The sequence below is a fragment of the Salmo trutta genome, chromosome 30 (assembly GCF_901001165.1).
Source record: "Salmo trutta chromosome 30, fSalTru1.1, whole genome shotgun sequence".
Taxonomy (NCBI): Eukaryota; Metazoa; Chordata; class Actinopteri; order Salmoniformes; family Salmonidae; genus Salmo; species Salmo trutta.
Genome location: NC_042986.1, coordinates 9,565,712 through 9,582,425, shown reverse-complemented (window position 1 = coordinate 9,582,425; position 16,714 = coordinate 9,565,712). Strand labels below are relative to the sequence as shown.

At 39.1% G+C, this 16,714-nt stretch overlaps 2 protein-coding genes across 5 annotated transcripts in view; both read right to left on the bottom strand.

Annotated features, from left to right (window-relative positions):
- Positions 1 to 4,669: 4,669 nt before the first annotated feature.
- On the bottom strand, positions 4,670 to 8,360 carry LOC115167878 (homeobox protein Hox-C5a-like). The gene is made up of 2 exons (XM_029722593.1): positions 7,731 to 8,360; positions 4,670 to 6,745 (listed from the first exon to the last, which is right to left on the bottom strand). The coding sequence occupies exons 1-2, from the start codon at positions 8,224 to 8,226 to the stop codon at positions 6,528 to 6,530; spliced, it is 714 nt and encodes a 237-aa protein (XP_029578453.1). The 5' UTR covers positions 8,227 to 8,360; the 3' UTR covers positions 4,670 to 6,527.
- A 1,089-nt stretch (positions 8,361 to 9,449) lies between these two features.
- The window catches only part of LOC115167877 (homeobox protein Hox-C6a-like), a 41,644-nt gene continuing 34,379 nt past the window's right edge, over positions 9,450 to 16,714 (bottom strand). For 3 of the 4 annotated variants that reach the window (XM_029722589.1, XM_029722590.1, XM_029722591.1), the window contains 2 exons: positions 11,017 to 11,184; positions 9,450 to 10,526 (listed from right to left, as the gene is read on the bottom strand). In XM_029722589.1, coding sequence (XP_029578449.1) covers positions 10,219 to 10,526; positions 11,017 to 11,184 — 476 coding nt within the window. In that variant the 3' untranslated portion in view covers positions 9,450 to 10,218. Of the gene's footprint in view, positions 10,527 to 11,016; positions 11,939 to 16,714 lie in introns of those variants that run through there. The other variant, XM_029722588.1, reaches the window with a different exon arrangement.

Here is a 16,714-nt window from a genome sequence, read left to right as displayed (position 1 = left end):
TGATACTGTAATTGTGGGTGTTATCAACAGTAATACATTCTGAAACGTTTTACTGCAGCATACTGTCAATTATGGTGCATTGTGGGAAAATGTTCACGGTGGGGAAAGAATTGCTGTATTTCGAATGGCACTGTAATTCCACCCCACAGAATACAGTACCATACCGTATCTTTGGAGCACTAAAAACCTTTTGACCACTAGTGTGGTTGCATGGTAATGTAGTTTCTGTCTCATTTACATATTTTGAGGCGTGCCTTGTAAGAGGCTATATTTGTTGCGCCCAGGAGTGAGAATGCGGTACCAATTTAACTCCGATGTGGTTATAGGGCCCCAGAGGCAGTCAGTCTTAAACCTTAAATGGTTGAGCATTTTCCCATGTCATTTTGATCTGTTTTTCCATGTAGTTGCTGCCAGTTTAGAAACCGTTGTTAAGGCCTCTAGAAGTGTATGTAATATACAAACCCAAATGTTAATTAGTATACTGTAATGTATACAGTAAAATAATATGGAATACAATCTCCCCTCAATTAATTTCATTCGTCCATTCACTCACTCATTCATTCATTCATTCATTCATTCATTCACTCACTCACTCACTCATTCATTTTGATTATGGTAGCATTTTCTTTTTTTTACAGTATAATACAGTACATGTACGGTAATGTACTGTGTGGCATTACACAGTACTTGCTTTGATACTTTGTTTATATTATAGTAGGTGTACTGTAATATTAAATACAGAATTGTACTTGCCACCTAGATGCCTGTAAACTACTGTCAAATTCATAATAACCCTTTTACAGTGCATATCTGTATGCATGCAACACAAATCTGTAGGCTATAACATTGATAGTAGGATAACATAAGATCGTTGTTCTTTCACTGAATGATTGTTTTAAATAGATATCTTTAAGAAAATTAGAAGCCAACATTTGTGAAATAGCCAAAATGTGTGAAATAATCTTAATGATGTTTATATAGTGCAATAAAGAGTAATTGTTGTACAATGGAATTTGCGTCCATAGGCCTAGGTCTAGTTAAAACCAACTTCTTAGCATGAAAGCAAATAGCATCTTTTTGCTAATATCACCTCGCCCAGTGCATTTCACTGGCTTGGCTATTATCAGGGAACACTGCCCTCTCTGTTGGCTCTGCAGGAAGGGACCGAATGGGGCAGGTAGCCTATTGTTTGTGCACAAATAATAAACAACTTACCGATACTGTACATCTCCCCTTCATTCTGTATCGGTCCTCATTTCCTTGTCTGCAAAATAAAATAACAATAAGAAACAAGATGATGAGCAGGATGAGATACTAGAGTTCCAACTCCCGATTGGCGCGGTGGTCTAAGGCACTGCATTTCAGTGCTAGAGGCGTCACTACAGACCCTGGTTCGATTCCAGGCTGTGTCACAACCGGCCGTGATGGGGAGTCCCATTGTGCAGCGCGTCGTTAGGGTTTGGCCGCGGTAGGTCGTCATTGTAAATAAGAATTTGGTCTTAAACTGGCTTGCCTAGCTAAATAAAAAACCTGTAAAAGTATATATATTTTTTCATCCCAAATTATTCGGAATGGTTTTAATAACAGCCTATGATGTCCTGAAAAACAACAGAAGGTAATGTCATTGGACGGTCAGGATAGCCTTCAGTATTTTCAAATTTCATAACTAAAAAAAACACAATGGACATTTTCGTTTAGAAATGATCTTTGTCGCAATAAAAAAAGAGGGAATTATCTAATAAATTAGCAGGGTTGAAAAGGCTAAAATACTGTGAAATACAATCTTTTTTGTCATCGAAAAGCAATCGATACGAATTAAGTCATATGTCATACATTTCTAACGACAATTTCTCTTCTCTCTGAAATCTCCCTGAAATGTCCAATATATATATATATATATATATATATATATATATATTTTAAATAGCCACATACGCCTGGGCTATAACTTTCCCCATTAATAACAACAACGTTAGTGTTCTTGACTTTGCATTGTTTGTTGTATCATTTTATATTTTCATTGCCACTTTATCCTCCCAACCCCTTGTCTCTCATCCCCCTCCTTCCAGTTCATTTCTAATTGAGGTGAGGTGTCCCAGAAAAAGCTATAACAAGTGATCTTCTAGAATTGGGGCCGAGGAGAGATATTAAGGACAGGTCGGTTTGGGGTCTTTAAACTGGAATTACACATTTGGCATTTCCTTGGGCAAAAGTTATATTTATAGAAATCCCTCGACTTCGATTCAGACCATGCTGAATAATGTTCAATTGTCAAAATGAAGATTTTGTCACCGCATTGGGTATATTCAAGCCTGAAGCATAAACGAATTTGATTGTACATCATAAAACTTGCAATCTCTATAACTGGAATTCGGACCCTTTGTTGAAAAAAATACAGTTTTTTTTCTGTTTTGCATCTGTCTTACATTGGCCGTTTTTGGCACTGAAATGAACACACTAAGAAATCCAATTAATGGCATAGGCCTGCATGCTCAACTGTGTTTAATTCAATGTCATAATGAAACAAATTCATTTCATGAAGTGAGATTAATATAATCTGAAAATATGACAAAATAACAAACCATTAAGTCAAGTATGCAAATAAACACAACATAATGATATAGTTTTCTGTTCATCGAGAAATATTTGTTGGCTTCTGGAGGTGGGTTCCTCTAAAAAAAAAAACGAGGCAACGTTCTCAATGCCTCATAACTCTTACATGATCTAAACTAGGCAATGGTTTTCTTATTGGATGAGTACTTGCCAATCACTGTGATACCATAGATGGAATACAGTCAACCGGAACCGGAACCGTAAAGAATAACTGAGCTTAAGAACAGTGAAGAACTTAACTTCATTCCAATGCATATAATGCAGGTGAATCCCCTCTTTAACATCCTTATTCGCTATATGGAGGTGGAGCATGTTAAATAGCACCCCCTATTGGCTTCCCCTCTCTTCATCTAACAGGAAGTTTTGGGGTTAATACTCAACATGAACCCATCAACTCACTGCATCATCAGGGCCCAGAGTTCCTCCTTGACCCTTCTGTGAACTGACCAGGAAATACTCTGGGCCATAATTACAAGCTACAACATGGGGCCCGGAGTTCATTGGCAGGTCACACGAACATGGAAAACTCAAGGCAGCAGAGGATCTTACCAATATCAACCACACAACTTTCCCACGTAAATAGTGATGGATACAATATTACAATTGGGACTAAACTTGTTGCTCTTCTACATCCAGTTTGGCTGCAGAAACACCTTCCACGCCTTCCACACCTAATCCATTCCTCAACTACAAAAAAAACATAAAATCACAACCATGCATTGATTAAGGGATGGATGACGTTTATCCACTGGCCTTCTACCGTCACAGGCATCAACTGGGCTGCCCTGCGAAGATATTAAAGAAAGATGAAGCATTGAGCAGGGACGATGATCACACACTCTTCAGTCTCTGAGTCATCAGTATGATTGCTTCAGCAGTACCTCCTTCCCTGTCCCAACCGAGCTAGAAACTAGTCATTTATGCACATGACCAAGCTCTGGAACCTGACTGCAATGGTTTGGATAGCAGCTGTTGCCTATGTATAGGCTATTGACATCAACACACACACACACACACACACACACACACACACACACACACACACACACACACACACACACACACACACACACACACACACACACACACACACACACACACACACACACACACACACACACACAACTATGTAACATATTATAGAATAAAGCATTTGACCATTGTGCAGCAAAGTGAAGTAGGACTTTATCTAAATAAATATATACTCCGTTCTGTATAAAGATGTATGCCTAATGAATAAGCATAAGTAGAACACACTCAAGTGAAGCTGGAACAGACCTCTCTTTCCTAACTCTACTCTCATAACTTCATTTTGCCAGTGGTAAGGAGAACATGCATGGATGACACAAGTTTGTAATCTATTGGAATACATTTTGCCTCTAAGGACCAACAAACAGCAAACAGAGTCAGATATGTAGAATAACGATTGGGTATAGAAATGATAAGGGATGAATACCACAACCGTTTTGAAACAAATCCTGTTGCGTCGGAAACATCAAGCAAAAACAACCACAGCACCAAATACAAACGAAACGCTATAGATTGACACAACATGCTGGAAAGTAAAAATATTGTAAACTTACTGGAGCGTTTAAGGATCCATTTGTGACTGAGAGAGCCCAGCACCACCATTACAGGCAGACTAGTCCGGGCCAAGGTAATCCACACTAACTGCCACACAGCCCTTTCTTCCTCGGATAAGAGGAGCCAGCAGCTGCGATTCCGGACAGTTAAGATTATATATGATGTGTATATATCGAGGGTTTGTCAGCTCTTCCAGGCCATAAAACCCACTTTAATGGCACCACGTGCTCCGTGTGCACCATTCACAGGCCCCGCTAGAGGCAATTGGCATAAATAACCTTCCAAACTTTAAAATACTAAAAGAAAGAGATACCATAAAGGGGAATTTGATAGCCCTACATAGGCTAACGTAGCACGGTTAGGCCCGACAGTGCCATTGAGAAAGCAGTTCATGCTCTGTTGCATATATAGACCTAGCAGTAAAAAAGGCTACCTGTCTGCGAGGTGAGTGAAAATTATCTTTTTTTTTTCATTTGAGACGATATTTGCGATAGGACATGGCATCTGAACAATTGTTGTCCCTGTTAACCTGATCGTTTTGGTTAAGACATTTAGTTAAACTATTGTTAAAATGATAGTTCCACGTGTCACTAGACCAGCAGTGGGTCAAATTCAGGTCAACGCATAGTTTTGATTCAATGTATGGTTTTGCCTATACACACAGCCTGCAGCTCCAATATAGCTTACAATATTGGCCCACGTGATCAAATGAATATCTACTCAAAGCACAAGATATAAAGACATTAACTCAACTGTTTATTATTTTTCCACTTTGAACGAAAATGTCCATTCATTACAATCCACGTAATAATTCACATTTCCTGTTTGCTGCAGGACTATTTTCATGCGGTAGCAAACTGGCTCAAATGAAGATCCTACATTTCATAACCATAGCTTTTACATTTGATCCAGAAGGCCATAGAAACATCAAAAGTATGTAGGTCGCCAGCCTCTACAGAGAAGAAAGTTAGTCTGCATTTCAACCCATAAGAATTTAGTAGCAGCTGGCTATGTGCCTCTATACCCTGTTAAAACAGGGACCGTTTTTCTATCTGTGGTGGAAAGGTGGAAACCTAGTAATAACGTTTTATTGGGGCCTTTAAACTTTTATGTGCATGCGTTTGTCTGACAGGGATACTGTAAATTATTTAAATAGACGGTGCGGGACTCGAATCTGTTTTCAATACCAAGTGTGCCTATACATGTAATGATATAAAAAAAAGCGACACGAATGTGCTGGTATATGATATGGGAAGTTTATTCAAAAGGTCTCTCAACACCTGTAAGCGTTTTGATTGAATCACAAGCTTTAACAGACAATTCATTATACAATCGGTCTTGTAGTTATTGTGCACCTAAATATGGCGGATAATCCAATATGTAGCCTACACTGTTGATATCTCCGTTTTGGAAAATATTAGTGTTAGGGTATATTTGTAGTTCTATAGTTCTATAGAATCATCCAAAGTCTTGATATTACATAAAGACTATACATAGACAACATGTACAATACATTTCCATGTCTGTTGACAACTCTGGACATTACAGTGAACAATAAGATACAAAATCAGTAAGCATCTGAAATTGCGAAATGCATATCCATGGTTCTTCAGTTGAAGGGTATGGACATGGAAATCTTAGGCCTATTGGTATGGGTGCTGTCCTCAAATACCATCACGAAACTCTTAAATATTTGGTTGGACATAATACAATCAGATTCCTGAGCCTGCTGGTCTATACGTCTATCTATTTGCTATTGAAAAAAGTCAACTGTCTGTTTACATCGTCTGTTTTTCTTCTTCGTGTGTAATACTCTGGCCAAATAGGAATTTTAAAACATTTAGAAAAATCAAATATTTTCGTGATAAAGTCTCCTCGTTCTCATTGGTACCCCATCAGTAGGCTTATTAGTCATTTAAATGATCATAATTATTATCTCAATGCTAAGGGTATAGGCTATAGAGTGTTTATTTGGTATCTATTCCATTTCTGAATTTAACATGAAAGAGGGAGTGGCTATAGTCTACAGCTCTCCCTAACTCTTCCAAAGGTCCTTACACAATCTTTACATTAAGACAACACATTACTTTATTATTATATATTTGTTTTAATCTTAAATGTTGTACAACCATTAAGCAAAGAATACAAGTCCACATATAAAGTGCCAAACACGAAATATGCAAATAATGTAATAGTCCATAACACATAATAGGGTCTGATTCTGAACCCGGCCTTCACGTTTCAAATCATGGTCTCTCTCTCTATTTAGGGTAGGCTTAGGCCCTACTTCTTTTAGCAGTTCGTCTCCAGATCAGTCATCAACTCCATGTTTATATCGAATCCTTTGATTTCAGTTTCGAATCCTTCTTCCACTTCATACGTCGATTCTGGAACCAAATTTTAATTTGCCTCTCGTTCAGACAGAGGGTATTGGCGATCTCAATGCGCCTGCGACGGGCGAGGTAACGGTTGAAATGGAACTCTTTCTCCAACTCCAGAGTCTGGTAGCGGGTGTAACTGGTTCGAGAGCGTTTACCGTCAGATGATTCTGAAGTGGCATTAGAAAAAAAATAGGTGTTAGCCTACATTTGAAGAAAAAAAATCCAGAGTTGTCGAACATTATATACATCTTATACTTTAAAAAAAAATGGCCTGAGGTCAAACGGTTTGGATGACCTGAGAATGAAGACTCCTGTGATTTACAGAATGCACAATTATTTAAATAATGAACAAATGGTAAAATGGCCTTGTGACTAAACCCCCAAAAGTGAAACGTTTTAAATTCAAGTTAAATTCGTTTTTTTTTACGAAATAATGGAATTGAAATCAAGGGACAACATCTCTGGGATGAGAACCCATTTTATTCTAATTATTTTTAATTGAAAGCAAAAACGTTTATATTCTGGCACTTGTTCATTTCAAATACCTCTATGCAAAATAAATAGTTGCCCTAGTTGAGGGAAATCCAGATCATTGTTACAATAACACTTGCAGAAGTATAATTTAAGTCTTTAACACAGCACTAAATGCAGTGCTAATATTTAGTGGCTAAATCCCAATGGGCAGCTAGTGGATGTTGGACATGGCAACATGAATGCCTTTCCGCAGTTATATCTGGAGCCTTCCAGGGTGAAAAGTTCACACGGAGGTCAGGGCACTGGTTTCCCCCCGAGAGTTCAACTAGACTAGCCTATACTCTCCTTTTAGACTAAAATAACCTGTTTGGAAACGAAAGTACTTTCAGCCCAACAGAACTCACATTAATACTCGTTCATCGTTTCCTTCAATTGTTTGTTTCTCTTATCCAATTATGCAGCCATCAATCTAACCGCAGATCATCTCTTCACAGTAACAGAACAGGTTTACGAGCAATAGATGCCTTTGTCAAAATTTATGACCGCCAGTTTTATTATTTCCTGCGTTTGGCCAATAAAACTCAAGAGGAAAAACTGTGAATGGACAAAAGCAGGATTGCAGGCGAGAGAGTGAGTGAGGGAAGTAGTAGGCTATATACATTTTACAAATAAGTTTACCGTGGATCATGTGTAGTTTTGTCATCCAGGGAAAAATCTGCGGCTGCTGTTGACTGTCTTGGTGCTTCTTCGAATGGATTTGATGTTTTACAGGTTGCATAGTTTCGACTTTGATCGCGCTTTCTTCGGTCGTAGTTCTGGGGGTTTCGACCACCTCCATTTGCATTTCAGTCGCTTTGCTCAGTATACCGTCACTGAGGCAGTTCTGCACGGAGTTCCGGGAGCTCAAGGCTGAGTATAACTGTGGTCGTGGTGGAGATTGAGTGTCCGTATTGCCTCGCAGGCTAGAGTTCATCTCTTCTCGTTTTAGAGAGTTTACAGTGGCATCAGAGGAGGTGAATGTTCCGTTGAAATCATGAAGACCTCCGTTATAGGCATAATTGGCTTGATCGAAGTCAGAGAGAGAGCCATAACTGCCTAAACTATTCATGGCGTTACAGGAGGATGCCTCGTGCGTTTGCTGCTTAAAAATTGAGTTTGCTACATAGGAACTCATCTTATACGAAAAACAAAACACACAAAAACGGTGCAGAAGAGATTCATGAAGTAAAAAACTGCAATAGCCTATAGCCTAAATATTGTATCTGAGAGTAGCCTGGGCGAGATATTTTGCTCTTGTATTGTTGTTTTTACTGGTTATTGCTTTCCTATGAAGCTCTTTGGAAGTTCAAGGGGTATCTTTCCTTAAAAAAAAATAAGCACGATTTATAGGTGGGGGAATGGTATTTTTTTTCTTGATTCGACGCGCACTGCCCAAATATGGGGCATCTGAATAGGATCACGTGCTGATGTTGGCCAGTCATACATTGGCTTGATACCCCGGGGGTATATTGATGAATAGGAGCAACGTGTCCGGTAAACTTTGTGCTGTGGGCTGTTGGGGACCTTGGTGGGGTCTTTGTGAGGAAAAGGGCGAGACTCTAAGACAAGAGCGTCATCTGGTGTCTGATATAGGGCAGGCCAGGGCGGTCATCTCATCTATGCCCCCTCCATACTGCCCTTGCCTTGCTGCATCACATAGCATACCAGCCTCTGTTGAGGGTGGGTGCGGGGTGCCCCATAGAGGCACTATGAAGAGCAACACTGATTGAGCAATAACGTGATTGTTAAGCAATAAAAAACGTAAAATGCTCGATTGTAGGCTATAATAGTAATAGTAATAATAATAATAACAATAATACAATTGCGTGCTATTCGAGGAGCCATTATTTTATTTCGTTTTGTCTTAATTTGGTTTAAATTTAGTTTTATAGTCATCCCGGGAGTCCATATAGGTCCACGTGCCCGAATTGTCTATATGAAAATGTTTTGCGCAGAATAAACAGTCACCAAAGCCGATAGTCTAAACGTTTGACTAGCTATCAGCTTTATAGCACAATATCATATTTTCCTGGCTTGTGGTTACGTTTATTTTGGTATGCCAAATTTGTTTCAGTTGCAACTTCATTTGGAAATTGGATAGGCTATATGACTAAAAACAATACGGACGCTTTCTTAAACAGTAATATGTCAAGTAGCAGGTTATTCATACATGGCAAGAACCCTTCAGTAAATGGTTGGTAGGCTACCTGGGATACATGAGATACCTTGACAGATGACATATCAAACACACAAAATATGCAAAAGGCCGTATGTCTTCTCTGGATTATATTGATGTGATGTAAAGTCACTCAGGTGTCCACTCAGTCTATTGTAGATTACAGACCACAAGGACTGAACTGTTTTGAAAACATTTTATTCAATGATACACAAAACATAAATTCACAACCTTAAACAAAGTGATTGATTTCTCTTGTATTATTCCCCCCCCTTTTATTAGGTAGTCTTGGATAACCAGAAACGGTTATTATGTTAAACAGTGGTAAGTGCAACGTTAAGAGAACATCCGTTTAAGCAGCATAATGCACACAAAGCCCTCACAGAGTATATATGGGAATACATAGAATATATACAGGCATATCTACAATTTAGGTAGTGTAGTTCACCCCGTGAGAGCTTTCAGGATATTTGCAGGAGTCATATTGCGATGGGAATGTAAAGATTCAAGTACATTAACACAAACGAAATAAGTATGCCTTCGCATTTCCTTCATATTTGGAATGCTTATGCCCTACTGTGTTTGTAAACCATCCCCAACACTGACCTATGTGAATTGACTGAAGTGATCCAAACGATATATTTTACAGGGTAAATGGAACAATTTTGGAGGGAAATGATGAATGTTTCACATTTCACAACACAAATAGCATGACTATGACAAAAGACAGTATGCCACCAGAAGTAAACAGCTATCAGTTAACTATATGCTTTTCAGCCTAAAATGATCTGAATTGCAGAATATTGCATGTTTTACGTTTTTACGCATGTTTTTAGGCTACGAGTTTGTGAGAGAGGGACAAATATCAGAATAACATCATGCTGGGGAGTTTGTGGTCTTTGAATGGCTAGGTAGTTTAGTGGAGTTTCATGATTTAGTTTTAAACGTCTTTCATTCTTTCTCTTTCTTTTCCTCCTCTTTCTCCTCTTCCACGCCGTCTCGTTCCTTCTCCACCGCGGCCCCTGTCGATTCACTTCCCGTCACCGTCGACGTCAGATTGCTCTCTTTCTTCCATTTCATACGACGATTCTGGAACCAAATTTTGATCTGACGCTCCGTCAAACAGAGAGCGTTTGCTATTTCGATACGTCTACGTCTGGTTAGATAGCGGTTGAAATGGAATTCCTTCTCCAGTTCCAGTGTTTGGTAACGGGAGTATATCTGGCGGCCTCTGCGTCTGTCTGACCCATACCCAACTCCTGCGCAGAGAAAAGAAATCATAACGTATTGGATTACATTTCTATATAAGCCATTATGTGAATTCTTCTGACATAAATTGATGCAATTACCATAATCTAGATTAGACATCATGACAAAGGTACTGACAATGTGATGGGAGCAATTCATGTAGAAAATAGCCTATCTCTGGTCAGGGTAGAAACGCATATGGCATGCAGTAAAATAAACACGATTCTCCAAACCATGCATGAGACTTAATCTGCATGTCCAATATCTGTTTGTAAAATATACCTACGCAAATTGTTTAAACTAAATATATAATAGTTAAATATATAATAGTTATTTTGGGAAACTGTTGGAACAGTTACGCACACTCAGAAAAGAGGCCTTCTATAGGGCGAGACGATACAATGATGTTTTATGGGGCCATAAAAACAAAGATGCTCTGTTGCTAAGATATATCGTAAAACTGGCTCATTTACTTAATTTATTTGTTGTAGTAAAACTCACCGCTGTGAGAGTTCATTCGCTGCATCCACGGGTATATCTGGACGTTAGCTTTCTGCTCCTGCGATGCACCTCTGGCTTGATCCAAGCTGTACTCCTGAGCAATGTGGTTTTGTGCATTCAGTCCCATGCTTGTTGTTTGTCTGCAACTGGCAAGACCCCCATCCTTGTCTTGAAGAAACACATTAGATCCATGATACTCATAGGATGCCCGACTCGGCCCAAAAACAACATTGTCTTGGGGAGAATAGAAAGGATTTGCGTATATCCGATTCTGAGTCACAGCAGCCCCATACGACGAAAAATGTCTCACTGTGTCATAAGTGGTGGAATTTAGTGGCACGCTTGGCAAAACATCTTGACCACCGGATAAATGGCAGGAGAGTGACGGGTTTGCGAAATACGAATTCATACCTTGCCTGTAACCCTTCTTCTTCAACTCTCCGCACTTCTTTATCCGTCTTTTTTTCTCCACTTTCCCCTCTCAGTAGCTCCCCCTTTCCCTCTCCCTTATTCTGGATATGTTGCTGGCTGCTCACACACCTTTGCAAAACCTTCCTTTTACCCTTTCGCTGCTTGTATAAATAGACTGCTGCTTGAGGTTTCAATATTATTAATTTCCAATCTCCGGTAAGACTCACAAACCCGAGTGTTATAGCTGATCGCTTAGCTCTAGAGAGAGGCAATATGACAATGTCAGCTGACCCTTCTCCACCAATTGAGAGCAAGGAAACTGTAGCTTTTAGCTAACCAGCTATAGCTCTAAAAATGCAGCCAGAGAACGAATGCATTAAGTTAGTGGGGCATAGCAACGCATGCATTAAGTTAGTTGGACATACCATACTGAGCAAGAAAACAAGACGCTATAAATATATAAGCGACGTGTATATGTCAGCAATATCAAACCGGTGTCCAGAACCAGAATAATCCTCTCACTGAATTGGCATTTTAGTTTTTTTTATGTAAGTTTATAAATGGGATAAATCAATTGATACCTCTACATCTGTTTTACCTGTTTATGTGGCTTGGTGTGTGTGTGTGTGTGTGTGTGTGTGTGTGTGTGTGTGTAAATATATAACACATTTACACACAAGGACAATGTAGTTCGCACGCACATATTTGAATATTGTGAATGCCAATAAAGAGTACACTGTAATACGTAAGATAATGTATCGTTTGTCCTCAACGCTATGTACATATTCAGTGTAGGTTGTATCCAAATCACATGTTTATGTATTGGTAGCGCTCTCATAAAGCTCGCGTGCTCTGTTGGTTCTTGTGTTTTTGCCTGGCAAGAATTTTTCACATTCTTTCCATGTTTTACATCGTGTATGAATTAGTATTACATGACTTGGAGGTAATTATCGTGCCTCGGCTCTTAACGGGCAATTCCGATTGCTAGGGGGAAGGGTGGTGGTGATAAGAATGCGTTTAGGGTCTCTTCTGTGAAGGGCAATAAAACCAAGTGAAGTTTCTCAGCTCACCAACAAATAACTCTGTGTATAGCCTACATAACGACAAATCCCGAGCCTCTGAAACGAATGCGTTGGATTATAAACGCAAGAAGAAGAAAAAAAATAAGAGATTAGTGTTTTATTGTATTTGAAGTTACTAGCCTAAGTGGTAATCGTTTACAACACTTTTCCTGAAAATCCAGCAATCAACCGTGAGTAGAGAATTGATTAGGCTACGTCAGAGGATGTGTATCCACAAAGCACTGTTATTGAGATGGTAAGCGATACCTTTACGGATACAATAACATCTTAGAAATGTAGAGTTAAGTATTTGTTTACCTGACCACAATACTCTCTCACCTAATACTTTTAATATCAGTGCCAAATTGCGTAAAATAGAAGTTATGTGAGTTGGCTTCACGAAATGATTACGTCGATGAATGGCAGTGATGGAATTTTAGTGTCGACGGTATGCTGTACATCGTACACAGAGGTGGATATTTTGAAATAGCCTAGTGCTTTAGCTATAGATCTAGAATTGTGTGTTATGCAGGCCTGTGACATATGCTCGTGCGTGAGTCAGCTGTGGAAATGTTAGGTATCGTATTGTCTAAAATGACTGACAACCTGGATAAAAAAAGTGAGTTGAGGTACAAACTCGACAAAACTGTTATTCCAAAAATGAATATTCCATATTGATTCCTTTTGTTCTCCATGTGTGGAAGAACTCAGTCAACAATAGCCTACTGCAAACCCTATTCCACTATAGTCACTGTGTGCATGTAAATCAATTCAGATTGATTCATTTCATTGTTCAAACAACCTTCAAGCTATTCGATAACAACACGTTGGTTACACTAGCGGTTCTGGGGGGGGGGGGGGGGGGGGGCAGTACCCCTGTGACAACAATTTTGGACCCCCTTTTGGTCCCCCTAAATGTGGAGTATGAAATAATTTTTACTTACAACTAATTTTTGCTATCGCTCTTTTTTTACATCCGTTATTTGACAGTGGCAACGCGGAACACTAATGATTATGAACATGGTCTTTTGCCTGCTAATGCCTGCAATGCAGTGAAGAAAACGATATGACAACAATAACGTCTAATGTAACTGGCCCCTCTAACAGTACAACTGGCCCCAGCTTGGCCCGCCCAGTTGAAATGGTCTAGAACCGCCACTGGTTGTTTAGAGAACGATATTAGCTAAATATCAGATTTTTTTCTCAATAATCTATAGTATTATAACGTTTGGTATTGAAAACAATGACTTAATTCACATTATTGAAACCCCAAATGTAGGACATACGTATGTATTTGACAAGGGGATATCTACGCGTAGGCCTATACAGCCTACAATAAAACGAATCTTTAAAGTAGGTCTATTTTGCTGGGCTTCTGTTGTGGGTCCTAAAACAGGCAATAAAAGCAAGGACGGAAAGAAAGACGAGGACGTCTGTTGTGCAATAAATGTTTCCCTCTGGATTAGCCACCATATGTGACATCCGCAGACTGACAAAAAGGACACAAATAGGAAAAAAAAGAAGGTATATTTCTTAAAAATCTGTAGGCCTAATTGTAAACATTATTACATGTGTGTTATGGTGTTAACCATTTGACAACATTGAAGTCAGTTGAAAGTGCGTCATAACTCTCAGAAACTAGGTATATAGGCCCATGCCTATATCCTTCACTTGAAATGTTCTAGGTAGTGAAGATGCTTTCCTTATGCTCACCAACATTGCATTTCACCAGCCTACATAAATTGTGTCCCCGTTCTGCGAACAGAATTACGATTCTCCTCCGACACTCAACTAAGCCAAACATAACTATGGGTTTCTAGCACTTGATGAGAACCATATAGCCCAGCGCGCTTCTGAAATCAGCAATATTCATAACGTATCACCATCACGTACTTCAACGTGTTGTCAACTGTGACGGATGAGATGACTGAGAGCGAACCGCAGTGACTATATGACTGTACGCTATACGCTCTCTTTGGTATTTCACGTTTTATACCTCTCTGTAGGCTACGACATCTTAGTTTGATCCCTTATTCGACATGGTTGTTGATAAAGCCACTGTGATTATTTGTACTTTCATATCGTGGAGTTGGTGGTAGTTCCATTGCATAATTAACAAGAGCTGTTGGTATGCGGTATAGTGATGTGAGCTGGGGAGAAAGAGGCGTAGGCATAAGTGTTTTGGCAGCCCTCAAGACAAATGACGTGGGCTCATCTCAGCTTTTGAAGCAGAGAGGAAAGAGCCCGTTTGGCCCGTATTTCTTTGATTTCTTTGAAGACGAACATCTGCACTGTTGCACTTTATGACTACCCCTATGCGTGTAGCTTACTAGAATACTACTACTAGGCCTACTACTACTGATACTACTACTAACAATAATACTATTTTTTGACCAAACACTATATTATTATTATTAGTAGTATTATCAGGAGTTGTAGCAATTCCAGAACAATCCAATTAGGCCTAATAATGGTAGCCTAACCCCTCACGGCACTGGGTTGAATTATAATTTGTGTATATCTGAAGCAGTAACAACATAGGATAACACATAATATCTAGGCTACATTAGCCTACAGTGTTCAGTTTGCCACGTTTAACAATTTGAAGCAGAGACGAACATGTGTCGATCATGTGGGTCGGGAAGCAATGTTTTCGTGTCAGCTTTCTCTTACTTGACCATGAGGAAGTAATACTCATTGCTGGCTCTGAACAAACTTCTATAAGATGTCGGTGACCTTTTCCGGTCAATTTACAAATTAGGTCTAGGCGCTATGCTTCATGCATGTTACGCACTACGCTAATCAGAGACTAGGCTGTTTAAGGAGACCAAAAAAAAAAAAAAACACATCGTAAATCATGTTAATAACCAAATATCTTCTTGTAAAATTGATTTATGATTCAATAACAATGTTTACTAGTCATTAAAAAGTTTGAATGAACAGCGCTTGGCCCTATTGCAAGTTTAAAAAAAACCAGGAAAAAATACACCGCGGTCATTTGGTAACCCAATGTTTTCTTGTGTATCAATATAGCATAAAAATCATCATTTATTTCCTTCTTAATTTGCGTGTTTGTAGAGGCCTATGTATCTGCAAACTTACACCTGGAAAATCCTACATTCGTAGCATTTTTATGATTGAGTTGGATCACTCGTTATTGTACGAAGGTTTTGAAGTGCAACGTTAGTTACGATGGATTGGGGAAACATATTTCGCATATTGGCAGTACATGACTTCTGTGTTTCATTTTACTGATCTCTTTCTCCCTCTCTCTCATTCAAGGATAACCCGAAGAGCTGCAAAAGGTGTAACCCACACGACAAAGTGCAAAAAGAAACCATTGGGAAAAGGTTCCCGCACAATGACCTGCAGCAAAATCTCACTGAGGTGCTAGTACGACTCAAACGCACCTGCGACAGGCCTATTCACTTTGTCTCATTTCAATTAGCCTCACACAATATCTGAAATGATTTGGAAAAATCTAATATGCATTTTTTCCAGCTAATGTTTTTACTTTAGGCTATAGCCTAACTTATAGTGAAAAAAGTAGTTAAATACACAATATGGACCCCCTCCCCCCCTCGCCCCCACAGACAGACACACACTTTCACAGCTTTGCCATCACTACACATGCATTCAATGTTAATTTTGTGTAAATGAATGTACAAGTGTTTGCCATGTTTAACAAAATATGCACAGGAAAGGGCCTACGTCCCATTGACCACAGTATACACTATTGGCGAATCAAACAGTGATGATGTTCATGCGTAAAAGATCGTGTATAAAGCGTAACAAAGCTCGTGGGTAAACCTTAAAAATCCGATCGACGTTCGAAGTTCTAGGCTAGTTTGGCATGGATTTCTGAAGTAAGGATTCTGCCCTATGTGTGCAAATTATTGTTGTTGTGAAATATGATCATGATGATTATTGTGATTATGATTTATTGTTATCTTAGTATTATGATTTTGACCATGTTTGCTGTTGTTGGTGTTCCTTCAATAAATATAATTACATTTTTTGACATTTGTTGTGTACAGCTGTTTTCATTATTGCATGAGAAAATAACAGGTTTAAGCCGTCTCACAATACAGACATCAATTCAAAATGGTTCCCATACCACACGTGAAGGGTGAAATACTTCAGACGACGTTCCAAGCTTCGTGCCTGACGACTTTTATTTTTATTTAACTACGGAAGCCAGTTAAGAACAAATGATTATTTACAAT